This window comes from Trachemys scripta, chromosome 7 (genome assembly GCF_013100865.1).
Source record: "Trachemys scripta elegans isolate TJP31775 chromosome 7, CAS_Tse_1.0, whole genome shotgun sequence".
Taxonomy (NCBI): Eukaryota; Metazoa; Chordata; order Testudines; family Emydidae; genus Trachemys; species Trachemys scripta.
In genome coordinates, this window is record NC_048304.1 from 28,358,733 (window position 1) to 28,377,234 (window position 18,502).

An 18,502-nucleotide genomic window follows, 5' to 3' on the forward strand; every position below is an offset into this window, starting at 1 on the left:
TACCCAGACTAGGCTAACCTGAGTGCTCACCCAGGTGTCTATCACCCGAGTTAACTCTGCAGTGAAGACATACCCTAAGAGAAACCGAAAAGAGATTCACTTGTTTGTAAACTTCGAAATTACATTTTCTCTCTGGTTCTCATCCCATTGACTTCAGTAGGGTCACAATTTCGCCCTCGCTGTCTGGCTATTTTCCTCTAAATTAGAGAGGTTATTCCTGAGTGTTTAGTGCCATTTGTCTCCCACATAAAGGAAAATAAAAGTAAACATGTATTTGAATTTAATATTTTTCCAGTTTATCTTGTATGGAGATAGAGAAATTGGTGTCAGTGATGGGGAATAGGCCTCTAGATTCACCAAGTAAAACAATTGTAGCCTGGCATAAAAGGGATAATGTGGAATTGGCCTGCCTAGTTTGTTGCCAAGAAAATGTCTACTGTTTCTAATAGCTAGGGTTACCATTCGTCCAGATTCCCCCGGACATGTCCGGCTTTTTGAGCTAAAAATAGCGCCTGGGGGGGAATTTGTAAATGTCCAGACTCCCTCTCCCCCCATGCAGGATGCGCATGGCTAACAGGGCAGCCGGCCGGATGGTGCCACTTACGTGGGGCTCCGACAGCCAGAGAGACCCCTCCTCCTCTCCCCTGCAGCAGAGATCACTCCCTCCCTCCCTGCATTCGCAGTACCCCTCCGGCAGTCTGGAGCTCCTCCCCCGCTCCTCCTCCACTGTTGCCCAGCATGCCGGGACAAGCGGCTCAGGCTGTTCCTGAGCAAGCTCACAGAGACATTAGGCAAAGGCCAACAACAAGGGAGCCAGGGGGTCGGAGAAGGGGCAGGGAGGTTCTGGAGGGGGCAGTCAAGAGATGGGGGGCGGTCGGGAGTTTGGGGGGGAGCTTTCTGGGAGGGGTGGATAAGGTTTTGGGCAGTCAGGGTACAGGTAGGGGGTAGGGTCGTGGGGGGCAGTTAGGGTGGGGAGGTTTTAGGAGGGGGCAGTTAGGGGACAAGGAACAGGGGAGGCTTAGGTAGGGGGTGGGGTTTTGGAGGGCAATTAGGAGCAGGGGTCCCAGGAGGGGGCAGTCAGGGGACAAGGAGCGGGGGAGGGGGAGTTCTGGGGACGGGGCTGTCAGGGTGAAGGAGTGGGGAGAGGGATCGGAGCAGAGGGGTTTAAGTGGGTTGGGAGTTCTGGGGGAGGCTGTCAGGGGATGGGGAGTGGTTGGATGGGGCGTGGGAGTCCCAGGGGTCTGTCTGGGGGTGGGGGTGTGGATAAGGGTTGGAGCAGTCAGGGTACAGGTAGGGGGTAGGATCCTAGGGGGCCAATTAGGATGGGGGGAGGGTATCAGGAGGGGGCAGTCAGGGGACAAGAGGCAGGGAGGCTTAGGGAGGGGGTGGAGTCCTGGGGGGCAGTTAGGGGCAGGGGTCCCAGGAGGGGGCAGTCAGGGGACAAGGAGCGGGGGAGAGGGTTGGGGATTCTGAGGAGGGTGGGAAGTGGGAGGGGCGGGGCTAGGGCAGGACGGGGGTGGGGCTAGGGCAGGGCTCCTCCTATCCTCTTTTTTGCTTGCTGAAATATGGGAACCCTACTAATAGCTCTAACTAATATCTGTGCTGTAAGATGGGGATCCCTGCAACAACTCATCTGGGGGAAATTAAGAGGAAGAAATGGCACTGACAAATATTCTAACAGGAGGGTTCATGCACAGATCAGAGAAAAGGTCTGTGTGCTTTTGAATGAACAGATCCATTTTAGGATATATTCAATTTGATAATATCGTCTGCTGTGTAGAATGAAATAGGAATATTCTCTGCTACACAAAAAATTTCTTAGTTTAGTAGGAGAGGGAGCTCTGGCATGCTGATAGGCATTAACACTAGGTTGTCTTCTATACTGACAACAATCATTTGCCACAGCCATTAATTGTGTGAACGAGTGCAGTGTAATTTCCTTTGGTATGGAGACCAGTGGATTCACTTCATGCACTTGGTGGATATAATACAGTGTGTTATATATGGAACGGGGGAAATAAACAGCAGACCCCAGATTTTCAAGCCTTGGCAGTTGAGCAACTATATGAGACAGCCAGGGACCTAGCTATAACCTCTGCAACTGGCAACATATATAGCTGTGTGGTGTAAATGTGATAGGAACAAACGGAATGTCCAGTCCGTAGACAGCCAATAAATCAGAGTTAGATATCTTTCTTCCGTGCTCAGGAAGGAAGCAAGCTATTTTAAAATCTGGGCTTCTTGTACATGTTCTCTCTCCTGAAGAACAGGACAGGAAAAGATTTTAAAATGATTTCTTAGGCCGCTTACATCTGCTGCTCTATCTGAATCTCCTTAAAATGCTCTGTGCCTCAATCTTAAATAACCACTCCAATGCTTTCTCCAGGCCCTCCTGTTTGCAAAGTTTAGGTCATCCAACCAACGAGAAGAAGCACTGCTGTGTGACTTAGGGTACGTCTATACTTACCTCCGGGTCCGGCGGTAAGCAATCGATCTTCTGGGATCGATTTATCGCGTCTTGTCTAGGTGCAATAAATCGATCTCGGATCGATCCCGGAAGTGCTCGCCATCGACGCTGATACTCCTGCTCCATGAGAGGAGTACGCAGAGTCGACGGGGGAGCCTGCCTGCCGCATCTGAACCCACGGTAAGTTCGAACTAAGGTACTTCAACTTCAGCTACGTTATTCACGTAGCTGAAATTGCGTATCTTAGTTTGAAGTGGGGGGTTAGTGTGGACCAGGCCTAAGGTGACCAGTCAAACACTGTGAATGCTATTAGTGGGCCTCATGAACAATCCATAAAGTTTGCTAAAATTTTGCTCACGTGGATGATTCACCGAACCATTGCAAGTAACATTAGTGTAATAAAAATCATAGCCTGTCACAGAAAAACTCACACAGCAAAAGAAACTAAATTTGTCCAATTATTAACTGTGAATCTGAAGTTCACCTCTACTCCACACGCACAACTTGGTTTAAACTCCTGTGAGAGGTGGGGTAATTAGAGCACTGAAGAGGAGTGTAACCTTGTTTTTCAAATAAAATTATTAAGGATTTAGAGAACACACCTCGGAGTATCTTATTTTGAGAATAGCTTGATGGTGTGGGGAGAGTTGTTCACTCACATAAGGGGTACCGTTGACTTCAGTGGTACTTCACATGGGTAAAGGTTACAAGAACAGGCTCGTAATTAGGTATAAAACTCAGAGATGAATCTGACCTAGAGATGAGTTTGACCCAGGAGCCTTTTATGATTTTAGATTTTTAATTGTTTGAATTATTTGGCTGCAGATTCTTCGTTCCTGCTGGGATCTGACACTTGAGCAGGGGAGGGAGTTCTGACATGCATTCATACCTGCCTATAACTTTTGGCTCTTTAGAAGACTATATTTATTTAAAATGCCCCTCTGCTTCACAGCGGCTCGGGTGTCTGTCTGTTCTAACCAATACTCCTTTGTAAAATGGGGGGGGGGCGCATATTAGCTGCAAAAGTGTTGTGAAGCTTGATTCATTAATGTTTGCAAAGTGCTTTTAGGGCTTGTCTATACTTACCGCGTTGGTTCGGCGGCAGGCAATCGAACTTCTGGGTTCGATTTATCACGTCTAGTCTGGACGCGATAAATCGAACTCAGAAGTGCTCCCCGTCGACTCCGGTAATCCTGCTCGCCGTGAGGAGTACGCGGAGTCGACGGGGGAGCCTGCCTGCCGGGTCTGGACGGGGGTAAGTTCGAACTAAGGTATGTCGACTTCAGCTACGTTATTCACGTAGCTGAAGTTGCGTACCTTAGTTCGATTTGGGGGTTTAGTGTAGACCAAGCCTTAGACTCTCTTACGAAAGGCATTACAGAAGCACAAAATATTAACTGGGCTACTTGCAACTTTAGATTCAAAACTATGCAGATTTGCCTGGTTTGGGGTTTTCATTACAAGCTATGACTTTTACTCAGCTAAGGGTTGTTAGACATTTCATGCATCTATCGGTTGAGCCCAAGTCCAAATTTCATTTTTGCACCAAAACCATGAACTCAGAGAAAAATGCATATGAATTGAAAGGGGGGGAAAAAAGGATCCCGCAAACCTCTGAGACTCAAAATCTCTGATTCCTTCACTGCTGTAGTTAAAGTACAAATGATCTCTTGAAACTTCATCCTATGGAAGCCATTAGTGGTTCTGTTGTAGAACTGTGATGCATGCCTTGGAATATAGGATGCAATGACCTCTCATTTGCATTGTTGATTGCATTTTAGTGTCTTAGCAATCAGCTAAAACAGGCTATTTTAATTTAGCCTCTCACTGTGCTAGGGATACTGTTTTCTTGTCTGCTAAAAGTAAATAGACTAATTTATACAGTTGAATCTCTACCTGAGGTGGGAGAGAGCTAGTGTTAACTTTATTGGATTTGTAGTTCCAGGTGACTCAACTCCACATATGTCCTGAAAACACAACAGACTCTGCTCCTGGCATCCCTCCTGCAGTATATCTATTTTCTTTGTGTTGTGTCTTTCAGTAAATGTCTATTTGACATCTGTGCTATGTATCTCTGTTGAAGAGGCAGCTGATTTGCACACAGTGTTTTGATGAATTTGCAAGCAGTGTTGATCTGGTTTCCAACAACCAGTAGTATAACATTATGCTAAGAGAATCCAAAGTAGCTCTTTGTACTGGTTTTCTTTAGAAAAGAATGAAGCACTTTTGTTGTATTTTGGCTACACTGCTGGATTGAGGATAGCAGAAACAAGATGCGATAACCTAAATTGTTGAATTAATAATAGACAACCCCTCTCCTTTTTATTTTTAGCTTTTTCGTAATTGTTTGAAAAGCTATTATCTTCACTCTATCCAGTGTACAGCTGCAAAATACTTGGCTGCTCTTTTATGGCTGAATGTCCATGTGCTTCTTTCGCAGCTCAAAATAGGTTCAGGTTAGTCTCGTTAAATAACGAGAATGTATGCACAGTTTAATTTAAAATTGAAGTATTGTTGTTCATAGAATGATAGCTTTAGATAGTTAGTTAATATAGACATGTATATTTCTGGTGCTTCTTTCGCAGCTCAATCAGAATGTGGAGACCCAGAGAGCCCGCTTGCGAGATGACATCAAGGAATATAAATTCAGAGAAGCTCGTTTGCTGCAAGACTACACTGAGCTCGAGGAGGAGAACATCTGCCTTCAGAAACAAGTGTCTGTCCTCAAGCAAAACCAGGCAAGTATGGAAATCATCAGCATAGCTCCAGGCTGCTCCAGTGTGCTCATCATGCTAAAACCTGCCTCTGTGCCCATTAGCACATGTGCAGCCACATCTCCCCACCCTCAAAAGGCTACTCCTGGCTTTCTGTCCACTACAAAATCAATCCTCTTGTACTGAAAGTTCTTCATGACAGTACCGTCATCTCTTCTCTGCCTATACCCCCACTTGGTCATCCCCTTCTGCTTGTTCTTCGTTCGTCTCATCTAAGTCCTTCCACTTCCTCCTTTCCTCTGTAGGAGGCTGATCCCCTGCTACATCAGCTATTAGGAGTTGTCTCCTTGCTGCACTGATTCTTCATCCCCTTTTAAAATATGTCAGCCAGTCTCACCTGTAATTAATAGATTTTTTGGACAGTTCTTCATGTTGGTGCTTGCTCTTCTGTTGCTCTCCTAATGTTCTGTCTTCTCTGACTCCCTTTTGTAATATTTTAAACACTGCTATAATTGCTCTGCATTGTCAGACACTTGTGTGATGCACATGCTACAAAACGAAGTAATATTTTATTGTACCGTTCTAATCATCTGCAGATTCTCAGGAAAGGTAATTACATATTTGTAATGAGTTTAGAATTTTCTTGTGTTACTGTTTCCGACAGTAGTTAGATCGGGATTGTTTGTATTGTGTCTCTCAGCTGTATACAGCTGAAATAGTTATCTACTGATGTCTAATCATTCTCCCCTCCGTCCCGCCGGCCCCAGCAGCTCTGGCCCCTGGCTGAGCACCGCCGGCCCCACAACCCCTCCCTCCCTATTTTCCCGGACATGTCCAGCTTTTGGGGATTTCCTCCCGGACGGGGATTTGAGGCCCAAAAAGCCAGACATGTCCGGGAAAATCCGGACGTATGGTAACCCTACTTCATCGGATGCATGCAGTTAGTCTCTAAGGTGCCACAAGTACTCCTGTTCTTTTTGCGGATACAGACTAACACGGCTGCTACTCTGAAACCAGAACAAACAATGTTGTCCTCCCTTCTTGTTTTTCTTTTTCCCCTCTGGCCAGCAGGATTTCACTTTGGCCCTGTAGGGGGAAGCAAGTGAAATTGCCTAGATATTTAAATCTTTGCACCCAAAGCCAATTAAACTCACTAATGCTGACTTTGAGCCTCAGCCAAATTTGTCAGGCAGCGTTTGGTAGATGGCTGTTTCCAGCAATTGCTGGTTATCATTTTGTGTCCTGGATCCTTTAATAATGTGAATTACGTCCTAAATATACCGGTTTGGCGGTTATATTTAGAACCAAAGTAAGTAATTTTCTATTAATGACATTTGGATTTTTTTTTGCCTTTCTCCATCCCATAATCCCATCCACTGAATGTTATTAGTTTTTAATTAATCCATTGAGACAACCAAAAGAAACCCTCAAGTTTTCCAGATCTTCATTTGCAAAGCAGAATTAACACAAAGGGTGCATGGCTTAAGTCATGAGTCAGTTCTGGTTCCGCTATATCGCACTGGGAGAATATTACTGTTTAAAAATCCCTTTTTCCTCACTGACAAAAATAAATAAGATATTACAGTACTTCTGTTACTCTTTTTTCTCGTCCAAGGAATCCAAAGAGCTGTACAAACATTAATTAAGGTTACAAACCAATGCACAACAGATAGTTTTCTCATCATTGTACAGATGAGAAAAGTATGGTAATACAGTGAGATTTCATATTGTATTGTCAGTATAGGTTTGATTTGAAGACGTCCTAGTCTGTGCTTAGTAATAAGGCATTTTGCATACATTTATAACTATAGGGTCCTTCATCACTGCATCACAACAGTTTTAAACAGGCCATTTCAATGGCGTTACATATAGTGAATCAGGCTCACAGCTTTTAAATCTTTGGTTTTAAATATGTTGAGGGTTGAGTGTGTGTGAAGTTTGGCACATGGATTTACTGATCAAACAGTTGGGATTATATGCTAAGTGAAACAGTTGAGTGCTGCCTCTTTAAAACATGGTGCAAATAATAAATGTTCTAATTAATTTGGAGTAGATCAACATCATTTAACAGTTTGCTCAGAAAATGTTTATTGCATGCACTCTCAAAGGTAGATTAAAAGTATGATGTCTATAGTCGTGGTGCAGGAACTAGAGTCCAGAATCTAAAAATTATTCCCCCTCCACCACAGTTCACTGATGTCTATTTTATTTAGTTAAGTGTTCTGAAATTGCTTTGTGAGCTGTTACAGTCAGGCATTTTAGTGATAGTATTTTATCATATGTTCTCTAGGTGGAGTTTGAAGGCCTAAAACATGAAATCAAAAGGCTTGAAGAGGAAACAGAATTTCTCAACAGCCAGTTGGAAGATGCTATACGGTTGAAAGAGATCTCAGAACGCCAACTTGAGGAGGCCTTAGAGACCCTGAAGACTGAGCGTGAGCAGAAGAACAACCTTCGTAAGGAGCTCTCTCATTACATGAACATCAATGACTCTATGTACACCAGCCACCTGAACATCTCTTTGGATGGACTGAAGTTCAGTGATGAAACCACAGAGCCCAATAATGACGAAATCATGAATGGCTTTGAACAGAACTGCCTCAGCAAAATTAGCAATGGCAAGAATAATACATCCACTCCCAAGAAAAATGACAGCTTCCCTCCAGCCCCAAGCCTGGTCTCAGATCTTCTGAGCGAGCTAAATATATCAGAAATCCAGAAGCTGAAACAACAGCTTGTGCAGGTAAATGTCAAGATCCTAGATAATAAATCTCTGTTACACTAGCAGTCTGAGATTACTGTGGGGTAACTCAGTCTTCTTGAAAGATCTTTTTCATTCAGCAACAGAGGGTCCTGTGGCACCTTTAAGACTAACAGAAGTATTGGGAGCATAAGCTTTCGTGGGTAAGAACCTCACTTCTTGCATCTGAAGAAGTGAGGTTCTTACCCACGAAAGCTGATGCTCCCAATACTTCTGTTAGTCTTAAAGGTGCACAGGACCCTCTGTTGCTTTTTACAGATTCAGACTAACACGGCTACCCCTCTGATAATTTTTCATTCAGTTTCCCACAGTCTGATGGGTCTCCTGCAAATACTAAAACTGGAGCTTTTTCACCTGTCATAATGTACTTTTATATTTAAATGTACTATAATTCCTGTCTAATGTGATTCATAGTCTGATGAAAATGAAATCCATTTTAATTTGCTTAAGAGTCTATGCCATGAATTGTCATTTGCATTTTCTATATTATAAGCAAACCACCCAGTGTTGAAGAATATAAAACAAGGCACACATGAGTTGGCTAGAGCTTGCTGAAAATTTTCTGATGTTAAAAAATGGGATTTAATAAAAACATGCGGGGTAGGGGCTGGGGGAATGTTGGTTTTGACAAAATTTTTCATTTTTTCAAATTGAGAAATATCAGGGAAAATCCCTAAATTGTTTTAGAATTGTGAGAAAATGCCCACTTAAAAAAAATAGTAATACCCCAAAAAGTGGGGGAAAGAAAATATATAAAAATTTGAGGAGAAGTTAAATTTTCACTTTTTAACTTAAATGGAAGAAAGTAGCACTTTTGTACTTTCCTCACCGGAAAAGAAGATTAAGTGAGACGGGGGGGGGGGAGGGGTTTCACCTCTATGTGTCATTTTACTCCCCCTCCCATGTTTTTTCCCACCAAAATAAACAAAATTCAAAAAATTTGATTTAGAATTTTTTATAGAAAAACACAAGACTAGTTTTGACCAGTTCAAGAGTTCCCTGAAGGTTTAGTGCCCTGTGCTGCACTGTGGGGTGACAATAGTTTGATGTCTTATCTTTTTCTGTTGCTAACCGGGCTAATCAGGGGTTGATAGTGCTATGTTAAACTGCCGCTATTGACTGTCTTCACATTTTTATTATTTTTATAATGCCCAATTGTTTCCTAGGCACTTTACAGGACAACACCAGTTTCAGCTCAGCTTTGGCTGAACGGATAATGGTTTTACTAAGGGACCCAAACTGTGGAAGGGGAAGATAAAACAGGAAAGAGTGTTTTTGTTTGAAAATCTTTAATCGATATAAGAACCACCCTATGATGCAAATTAGTTATGGTGCCAATAGGTTTTGAGACAGAGTGTAAGGGACCAAGTTTCTGCAGTTGTCTGACCTTTGATTGACTGTTGACCATTTTCTCATATGATTGTACAGAATAAAGCTGCAAAAATATTTGCTTCCAGAGAATGAATGTCTGACTTTATGTATTTCAGATGGAAAGAGAAAAAGTTAATTTGTTATCTACACTCCAAGAGTCTCAGAAACAGCTGGAGAACACCCGGGGAGCCCTTTCAGAGCAGCATGAGAAAGTTGGCAGGCTCACAGAGAACCTTAATGCAATGAAAAAACTCCAAGTCAGCAAGGAACGTCAGTCTGCTCTTGACAATGAGAAGGAGCGTGACAGCCATGAAGATGGAGATTATTACGAAGTTGACATCAATGGGCCAGAGATCCTAGAATGCAAGTACAAAGTTGCCGTGGCAGAGATTGGTGACCTAAAAGAAGAGCTTAAAGTCCTTAAGGGCAAATATGACGAGTGTGAGTCTAAATATGAGGAGGAGAAGAACAGATATGAGACTGAAAGCCAAGCTCTTACTGAAAAGATCACCTTGTTAGAAAAATCTAATAGGCAAGATAGAGAACAGGTAGCCAGACTGGAGAAGGAGCTGAAGAAAGTAAGCGACGTTGCTGGAGAAACACAGGGCAGTCTCAGTGTAGCCCAAGATGAACTAGTCACGTTCAGTGAGGAGCTGGCCAATTTGTATCACCACGTCTGCATGTGCAACAATGAAACTCCAAACAGGGTGATGCTGGATTATTACAAAGAGGGTAAAGGAGGACGCAGCAGCCCAGAGGGCAAAGGTCGAAGGTCACCAATCCTGCTCTCTAAAGGGCTGCTATCAATAGACCTAGGAAAGGCAGAGAATGGAAGTGGTGACAGTAGTCCATCTCCAGTGTCATCCCTCCCATCTCCTGTGTCAGATCCTCGGAAGGAACCCATGAACATTTACAACTTGATCGCTATAATTCGCGATCAGATCAAACACCTACAAGCTGCGGTGGACAGAACAACCGAGTTGTCCAGGCAGCGTGTTGCCACCCAAGAACTTGGGCCAGTAGTGGACAAAGACAAGGAAGCTTTCATGGAGGAAATCCTGAAGCTGAAGTCCCTGCTAAGCACCAAGAGAGAACAGATAGCAACCCTGAGAACTGTGCTAAAGGCCAACAAACAGGTGAGCAGGTTTTGCAGAGATGAAACCCAGGGTTTTACACAGCTATATCATAAGCAAATGCATTAAAGAAAATTTGGCTAGAATGACCCTTGTTGCCATTTGCCACATGTGTTAGACACTGCAGTCATGGTTGAGATCCTGGCTCCATTCAAGTCAGTGACAAAACTCCCATTCATCAGTGAGGCCTGGATTTCACTCCATGTACATAGTCTAAGGGTACGTCCAGACTACCCACCGTATCGGCGTGTAGCGATCGATTTATCAGGGATAGATATATCGCATCTCGTCAAGACGCGATATATCGATCCCTGAACGCGCTCCCTGTCGACTCCGGAACTCCACCAGAGCAAGGGACGGTAGCGGAGTCGACGGGGGAGCCGCGGCCGTCAATCCCGCGTCGTGAGGATGGGAGGTAAGTCGGAATAAGATAGCTCGACTTCAGCTATGGTATTCCCATAGCTGAAGTTGCGTATCTTACATCGACACCCCGCCTAGTGTAGACCAGGCCTAAGGCTGAAGTTTTGTGATGCCAAGCAGTCCAGGGAGTCAAAACCTTGACGTACTTTTGCATTTCATGAGTTCCAGTTTAGCTGAAATGACAAGAGAAATGGAAAGCGGCTTCAGTCTAGTGCCCAGGGAATATCTGAATACATTCCTACATAATGTAACGCTATTGGCATCTTCTCTGAACTGGAATAGTGGGCTGTTACTGACAAAGCATTCTGGGCAAGCTTCAATCATGACCGCCTAAAACATATTAGGTTCTATGTAGTGTAATGCATTCACTGAAAATAAAAGGTAAAAATTATTTTCCTATTGAAAGAATTACGTTTGCTGGTCTTTTAAAGGGATTGTAGAAAGGACATACTTTTTAAGATTTCATACGTACACATACATAGACGGATGCACGCACGCACATACAATTCAAACACTGCTTGGTGATGAGAATGGTATAAGAACTTTAAAAAAAAAAAAACAGAATAAGGGAAGGAAAACAAGTAGAAATAGAGATTTTTAAATTTTGGCAACTGGATTATGTCATTTTGATAACCATAGTAGCACAGGTGGATTAGAATAATTGTGATCAGCTGTTTCTAGGGCTTAAAATGACAAATGCTTCATTAATTTAATCTAAAACTAAGGTGATGTAAATTCAAATTTATCTCAAAGCATAGATGTTAAGATAAATAATAATTATATAGTACATTATTTCAGAAATAGACTTGTACTCATCTTGTTTGTAATATTACTGTTTGAGAAATGTAATCCATTCTGAAAATTGGGGCAGTTTAGAAGCTATATGTAGTTATAGCCCCAATAACTTGCAAATCGAGATTAAGTCCTTAATTTATACTGTTTAGCTTTTTGCCTCTTTGTTGGCATTGATATAATTTACAATAGCATTTGACTCAACAAAGTAGTGTTGGGAATATATATACAACTAGCTAAATATCCTCAGGCTGACTGCCTTGGGATGGTGCTTCATGGTTGGAAACAAACTCTCTTTTTGTCTCCAATATCCTAATATGCAATTCATTTAATCTGTCCAGGAAAAAATGACTAGAAGTTTAACATTTCAGTACTAAGTAAATGCTCCATTATATGAATGGAGATTAAAAACTTCTTAATGAAACTCTTCATAAAGTGGTTAGCTAACTGGTACATTTTTGTTCTTCTTGGTAAACAATAGACTGCAGAGGTAGCCCTTGCCAACTTAAAAAGCAAGTATGAAAATGAGAAAGCTATGGTTACGGAGACAATGATGAAGCTGCGTAATGAGCTGAAGGCTTTAAAAGAAGATGCTGCTACCTTCTCTTCTCTGAGAGCAATGTTTGCTACAAGGTAAAGAACACATGAACTCTCTTTGAAACCCCCAAACACTGCTTGTTTGTATGTGGAATAAATAGAATGTGTTAGTTGCAAGCAGCAGTATTAACCATGCAAGGATGCCATCATATTTGAGAGGAAAAACAAAAGAGGGATGCCCTATTTCCTTCACATTTCTGCTGTTTGAAATGTTTAATTAAAGTGACTTGCAATTATATTTTCCTATTGCTTAGGAGAATGACAGGGATATAGCATGCTGCTGTAACAAATTATATTGACTCTGGAGTGGGGGTGTTTATAATGTGAAAATCAGGGGAGGGAGTGACTAGCTTCAGTGACTTAAACTCAGGTTGAGAGGGAATTATGTTTAAGAACATAAAATGAACATTACATAATGAAGATACAGCTATAATTTAATCCTGCCGGTACAGAAAGTAATATGGGAGGTGCTGGCAAGCACTGAAGAATAGATGTCTATATATTAATAAACTAAAGAAAAAAATTTCTTAGAGCTGTAGATGCTGCATTTGGCACCTGTCTCTCATGCCATTTACAAAGTTAACCTTATCGGGATCGCATTATTACTTCAGTGTGGAATTTGTTTCTGCCCTGCTTAGCTGTACTTTGTGGTGTTCCTGGAGAACATACGGATACATTACATGCTGTAAAAGGTGTGAGTGTTCCATTGTTGATCTGCATGTTACTTGGAGCTGCCTGTCACTGCCTTCCTCTCTCAAACCTACAAAACCGAGGGTTGGGGGAATGTTGGGGGAAACTAGCCTGAAAAAAGCTTTATCTAAAGTATCAGAGGGGTAGCTGTGTTAGTCTGGATCTGTAAAAAGCAACAAAGAGTCCTGTCACCTTATAGACTAACAGATGTATTGGAGCATAAGCTTTCGTGGGTGAATACCCACTTCGTCACCCATGAAAGCTTATGCTCCAATACATCTGTTAGTCTATAAGGTGCCACCGGACTCTTTGTTGCTTTTATGTAAAGTAGGCAGTTCCAGGTTGGTAGAGTTTAAAAAAAAAAACCTCTTGGAATAACAGAAGGCCATGCAGGGCTATCTAAACAATGCAAGATGGGCAGGGCAGATGTCATAAAGACCACCATTTAATGTAACTCGATAGTTTGGATGTCTTGTTCTATTTATTTAAGATAACCACAGGGGAGGACAGGTCTTTTTGTGCATCTTTTCGCTAGGTACTGCTTATACCTTTTTCTTGTCTGCTGTGAGCAATTTTTACGCTGAAAGGATTTTCCGTGCCATGTCAAAAAGTACCATGGTGAGGAATAATGGGAATGTTTATGAGGACTCTGAGGCGTCATCTTCAGTGCACTTGAGAGGATAGCTCTAGAGCGGCACTCGCAGAGGTACATCACTCAAGTGATGATAGAGTTCAGGCAAAGTGCAGTGTTGGATAGACAACAATACTCATTTCCCTGCAATATCCTTGCATTTGGGCTTGGCTCAGAAAGAGAAACCAGATATGGAGAAGCTTTAAGGATGAATAATTGGCAGATCATTATCCAACACAATGTAATGCCCAATACAGACTTTTTTTTCTTTTATTGCCCGTCCCTTGTTTATCCTTATGTAACCGACACCCCCCCGGATGTGGTGTTCTGTCCCATCTAGTAGCACTTAGAGACCACTAACAGGGAGAGAGAAAAAATGAGTCTGCTCTACAGCCTTAGCTAACAGACCAGTTGGCTTTTAGCTCATGCAGTAGAGGCTCATGGACTAAGTTCCAGAGGCCCCAGGTTTGATCCTGCCTGCCCCCAACAGGGGTCTGTTGGCGTTACACTTACACAGGCCTGGAACTAATACAGCCAAATCTTCCCATGGCTAGTTTTAGATCCGTGAGAAAATGGCTGGAGGCAGGAAGTGGAGGGGGTGGGAAGGGAAAACTATCAGCCTATTCCTTTTTACCGTTCCTTTAAAAAAAAAAATGTGTTAGCTAAAGGTGGTTGGCACTTAAGTTTTTATTAAGATTTATATGTAAGCACAGTGTATTTTTCCTTTGATAGTAATTTCTCTCTCCCACTTCTGAAAATCCTCTTTTGGTTGCTCTAGAGGAATTTATTTTCCTCCAAGTCATAGACTGATATGCTGCAAGGGGAATTTTCTTTTCTGTTTTCCTTCTTCCCAGCTTATTGCCATTGAAAACTCAACCCTGGCCTTTTACAGGTGAGAAGGTGCTTATGTACATGCGAGCGGGGGGCAGAGAGAAAGCTCTGCTGGAAGGTATAGACTATGAGATTGAGCCTGCAGCCTGATGCCCAGTGAAGTCAGTGTGGAATTTTTCAGGAATCACTTTGTTTGCTTAACGCACTATAGACCTGCTTGCACAAATGAGTAGCTAACATTTCTGAGATCCCATTTTACCTAGGCATTGCAATGAAAGAGCAGTGAGCTGTCAGTAAGAGCACAGAGTGACCCATAGAAAGCAGAGGACTGCATGGACAGTGATTCAGTGCACTAGCTTTTCACTTTTGAACTCCTGAATTCATAGTGTATCTTAAGTCATCCATATATGAGAGCAATAATCCACCCATCTGAGAAATTCAGAGAATTGCACAGAGTTACCCGGGATTATTTTATATCTAAACTGAGGCTAAGTGGCAGACTTGCATGGAGCTTGCAAAATTCCTCTCTTCCCCCAAATATGTCCCTCACTTCCATAACTACTAAATTCACACACACTGTGAAGAGGTAGATACTGGGGAGGGGAGAGGAAGGAGAAACACACTTTTGTGCAGAATTTAATCACTGGGATAGCTATCCAGGTTCAAAGCTTCATCTCGTCCAGTATGTTGGCGTCTAGTAGTGGCCTATATTCCTATTTTGGATGCTACAGCGGCTGAGATAAGCATGGATCTGTATTATCCACAGGGAACTGGCCATTTTGTAGCATATGAGGGAAGCTGAAATAATAAATAGGTGTTAATGATCTGGGCATGAAAATGGGGTCTAATTTCCTTTAAAGTAGGTTAATCCTACTAATTTGACAGTACTATCAACTATTTTCAATAAATAATGAAAACGCAACAGGACTTGGGATGTGGACGGGGGAAGCCATGCAAATCAGAGTTTGAAAAATAGCTTTTTCCATTAGATATACCCTCAGTAGCTTAATTTTAGAGTAGTAGACTCATAAATGCTGGAGTATCTCCCCTCACCTAAGTAAGTAAATAGGTAGACATACACTCATTTATCAAGCGGTCTTAAAATAGTTGAGTAATAGAACATAAAAGTGCAAGCAGAAAATCTATTTAAGGCCCAAGTTTTAATAATTGTGCGCACAAAAGTGTGCATGCAATTACCATCCATGCAAATAGGGATCAGAATATTGAGGGATAGTCAAAATCTGCCATATTGTTCTGAAAATGGAATTTTTCCACTTAATTAGGACTCTACTATTTATTCATGAATCAATTCATAGCAGTCAAACTTTCTGCATTAGAAGAAAGATGCAATAGGTTTTCCATTTAAAATGCCAAGAGAAAAGTAAACTGAGTTTTCTTTCAGGTTTACAGTTGCTAATAGGAAGCTTGGATGGTTCTAAATGTTGCCATGCAACAAAGACTTGAACATCTGTTTATTTTCCTGACTGTGGTAAATGTTAACTAGACACTGTCTCCAGTTTTATTACAAATATGAAGTGGTGCTTTTCTTTTTTTTGGACCTTTTATTGATACCATCCACTCTTATAGTTTAGCTGTCATCTGAAGCAGCTGTTGAAAGTGTATATTTCAAAATCATGAATCTCTGAAAAGTTCTTCATAATACACTGCCCAAGTTAACATTTTGGAATCTGGTGTATAGCTTAGGAACATTTGCACCTAGAATTCTAAAAAAGTAAATCAAGAAAATCTGTGTGTTGTGAAGAGATTCAATCTAAGAAAAATGGTTTATTCTTAAAATAGATTCATAACATGGAAGTATAGTTGAACAGCTTGATATAAATTGTTTATTTTTTTAAAACAAGTAAATCATTTCAAATTGAAAAGAAAAACTAAATTCCCCACAAATGACTCTTATTTATTAAAATTTTACCCAGTAGTTACTACTTAACATTTTGTAAATTGGTAGCTAACTTGATCAATAATAATTGTTTTAAAGTAAATTCAGTGTTTTCATGTGTATCTCTGTGATGAATTTATCAAAAACAGGAAATGTAGTGTACACCCATTGTTTAGCTCTTTGTTTATTTTATCCAGAGAACTCAAGTGAAACAAGAGATCTTGTTTCATACATTTCCCGAAAAATATTTGAATCAAGAGGCTACTTCCAAAGAGCTATAAAGCTGTTAATGAGGTTTCTGTGGTTAAGGGGCTATATTAGCAGCACCAAATAAGGAAACCTCAATAATGAATTTAGAGGATTAACTATTCTGGAAGGAATTTTTATACAGGAATCTTATCAAATTTAAACTTCCAAGTAGATAAAGTTTTAAAAGTCATCAAATTTGAGCCAGATATTTAAAAGCACGTACTGTAGTTAATTCTTTTTTACAATTATCAAATCAGGTTATTTAAACTGTGATTTTGTAATTTATTTGTTTAGAAGCTTGAAAATAAGATTTCTTTTCTATGAGACAGTTTTCCTGTAAAATTCTGATGAGATTGAAATGAACATGGCTAAAATGTAAAGGTAGAGCAGGTCAAAATATGTTTCTAGACTGACAGGCATTTACAGAAAAAGTTACAAAGGGCTATATTTCCTAAGGCTCATTATAGAACAAAACACAATATTAGAATAGATAAGAAATGTACCAACCTTGGAATTTAAACAGAAGTTAGTATTTTTTATTAATTCAGTACGGAAACATGGAGGAAGAAGACTGCAGCCTTTCTGGCAGTTGCTTTGAGCCATCTGCACCCAACTGTGAATAAATCAAAACACCATGATTGTAATTCTCCAGGAGTCCCTAATACATGGGAATGGAGATTCAGCAGAGGTGCAGGGATTTATAGCATCTGAGACTAAAGATCAAGAACACATGCTAGAATGAAAGAGTGTGGTCACAAGAAGTTGACTTGGTGAAGGACAGAAAATAACTTGCCCACAAGCAATTATTTAAGAAGCTGTTGTACTATGGCAGTCTAAATACAGGGCATTACTGCAGGTTTGGGAGAGAAGCTTCAGTTATTCAGGAAAAACCCAAACCCTGATCAAGCAGGTATTAATTAATCACTAGCATAGAAAAGCTGAAAGAAAGGAAGATACTTTGATTTCAATTTGAAGACTGGCTAATACTGATTCCATTGTTTTACTCCTTCCTCTTGTCTGATTCAGCTTGCCCAGGTCCTAAAAATAACACTTTACCGTATTAGGGAACACACCTGCACCCTTCTAAAAAAACCACTGAACCCAGGATGTGTACATAATGATCTTTTAGTCTGACCCTTATCATTCCCAGGACATAATTGGCTGCCTTGTGAGTAACCTAGATTACAAGCCCCTCAGGGGAGAGATTTGTTTCTTTAGTTTGCACAAAATTCCTATCTTACCATGATTTTCCTTTATTCGTAACTGAACACAGAATTGGGCAGGTCCCTACCTACAAACACTCAGACCCTGCTCCTTTTCAGGTGGGCTAGTCTCAGGAATTTTCTGTGCTTTACTGCCTAGCTGTCTTTGCTAATCCTCTATTTATATCCATGAGTTCGAGCAAAGGGCCCAGATTTTCAAAGGCACTTGGGCATTGCTGCCCTTGCTCAGCGTTGCAACACCTAACTCATTTAGGAGCCTAATCAAAAGGGATTTAAGTGCTTCAATCCCATTGATGGAATTTAGACTCCTAAATCCCTTTTGAAAGTGAGATTTAGGCTCCTAAATCATGTAGGCATTGCAGCTCTGAGTGAGGTCAGCAATGCCCCAAAACTTTTGAAAATCTGGGCCAAAGAGACCAACCTGGTCTCCGAGCCAGTGTGACTGACACTGCCCCACAAGGACCTGACTCTGACACTTGGTCACACTAAGCACTAAGGGTACGTCTTCACTACCCGCCGGATCGGCAGGTAGTAAGCAATCTATCGGGGATCGATTTATCGCGTCTCGTCTAGACACGATAAAGCGATCCCTGAACGTACTCCCCATTGACTCCAGAACTCCACTAGAGCGAGAGGCGGAAGCGGAGTCAACGGGGGAGCCGCGGCCGCCAGTCCCGTGCCGTGAGGGCACAAGGTAAATCGATCTAAGAGATGTCTACTTCAGCT

The 18,502-nt window shown here is 41.6% G+C and overlaps 1 protein-coding gene across 2 annotated transcripts in view; it reads left to right on the forward strand.

Annotated features, from left to right (window-relative positions):
• BICD2 (BICD cargo adaptor 2) overlaps positions 1-18,502 on the forward strand; it is a 152,423-nt gene that overhangs the window by 118,140 nt on the left and 15,781 nt on the right. For both annotated transcript variants that reach the window (XM_034775499.1, XM_034775498.1), the window contains exons 3-6: positions 5,053-5,205; positions 7,472-7,924; positions 9,430-10,449; positions 12,140-12,291. In XM_034775499.1, the coding sequence (XP_034631390.1) occupies positions 5,053-5,205; positions 7,472-7,924; positions 9,430-10,449; positions 12,140-12,291 (1,778 nt within the window). The remainder of the gene's footprint in view (positions 1-5,052; positions 5,206-7,471; positions 7,925-9,429; positions 10,450-12,139; positions 12,292-18,502) is intronic.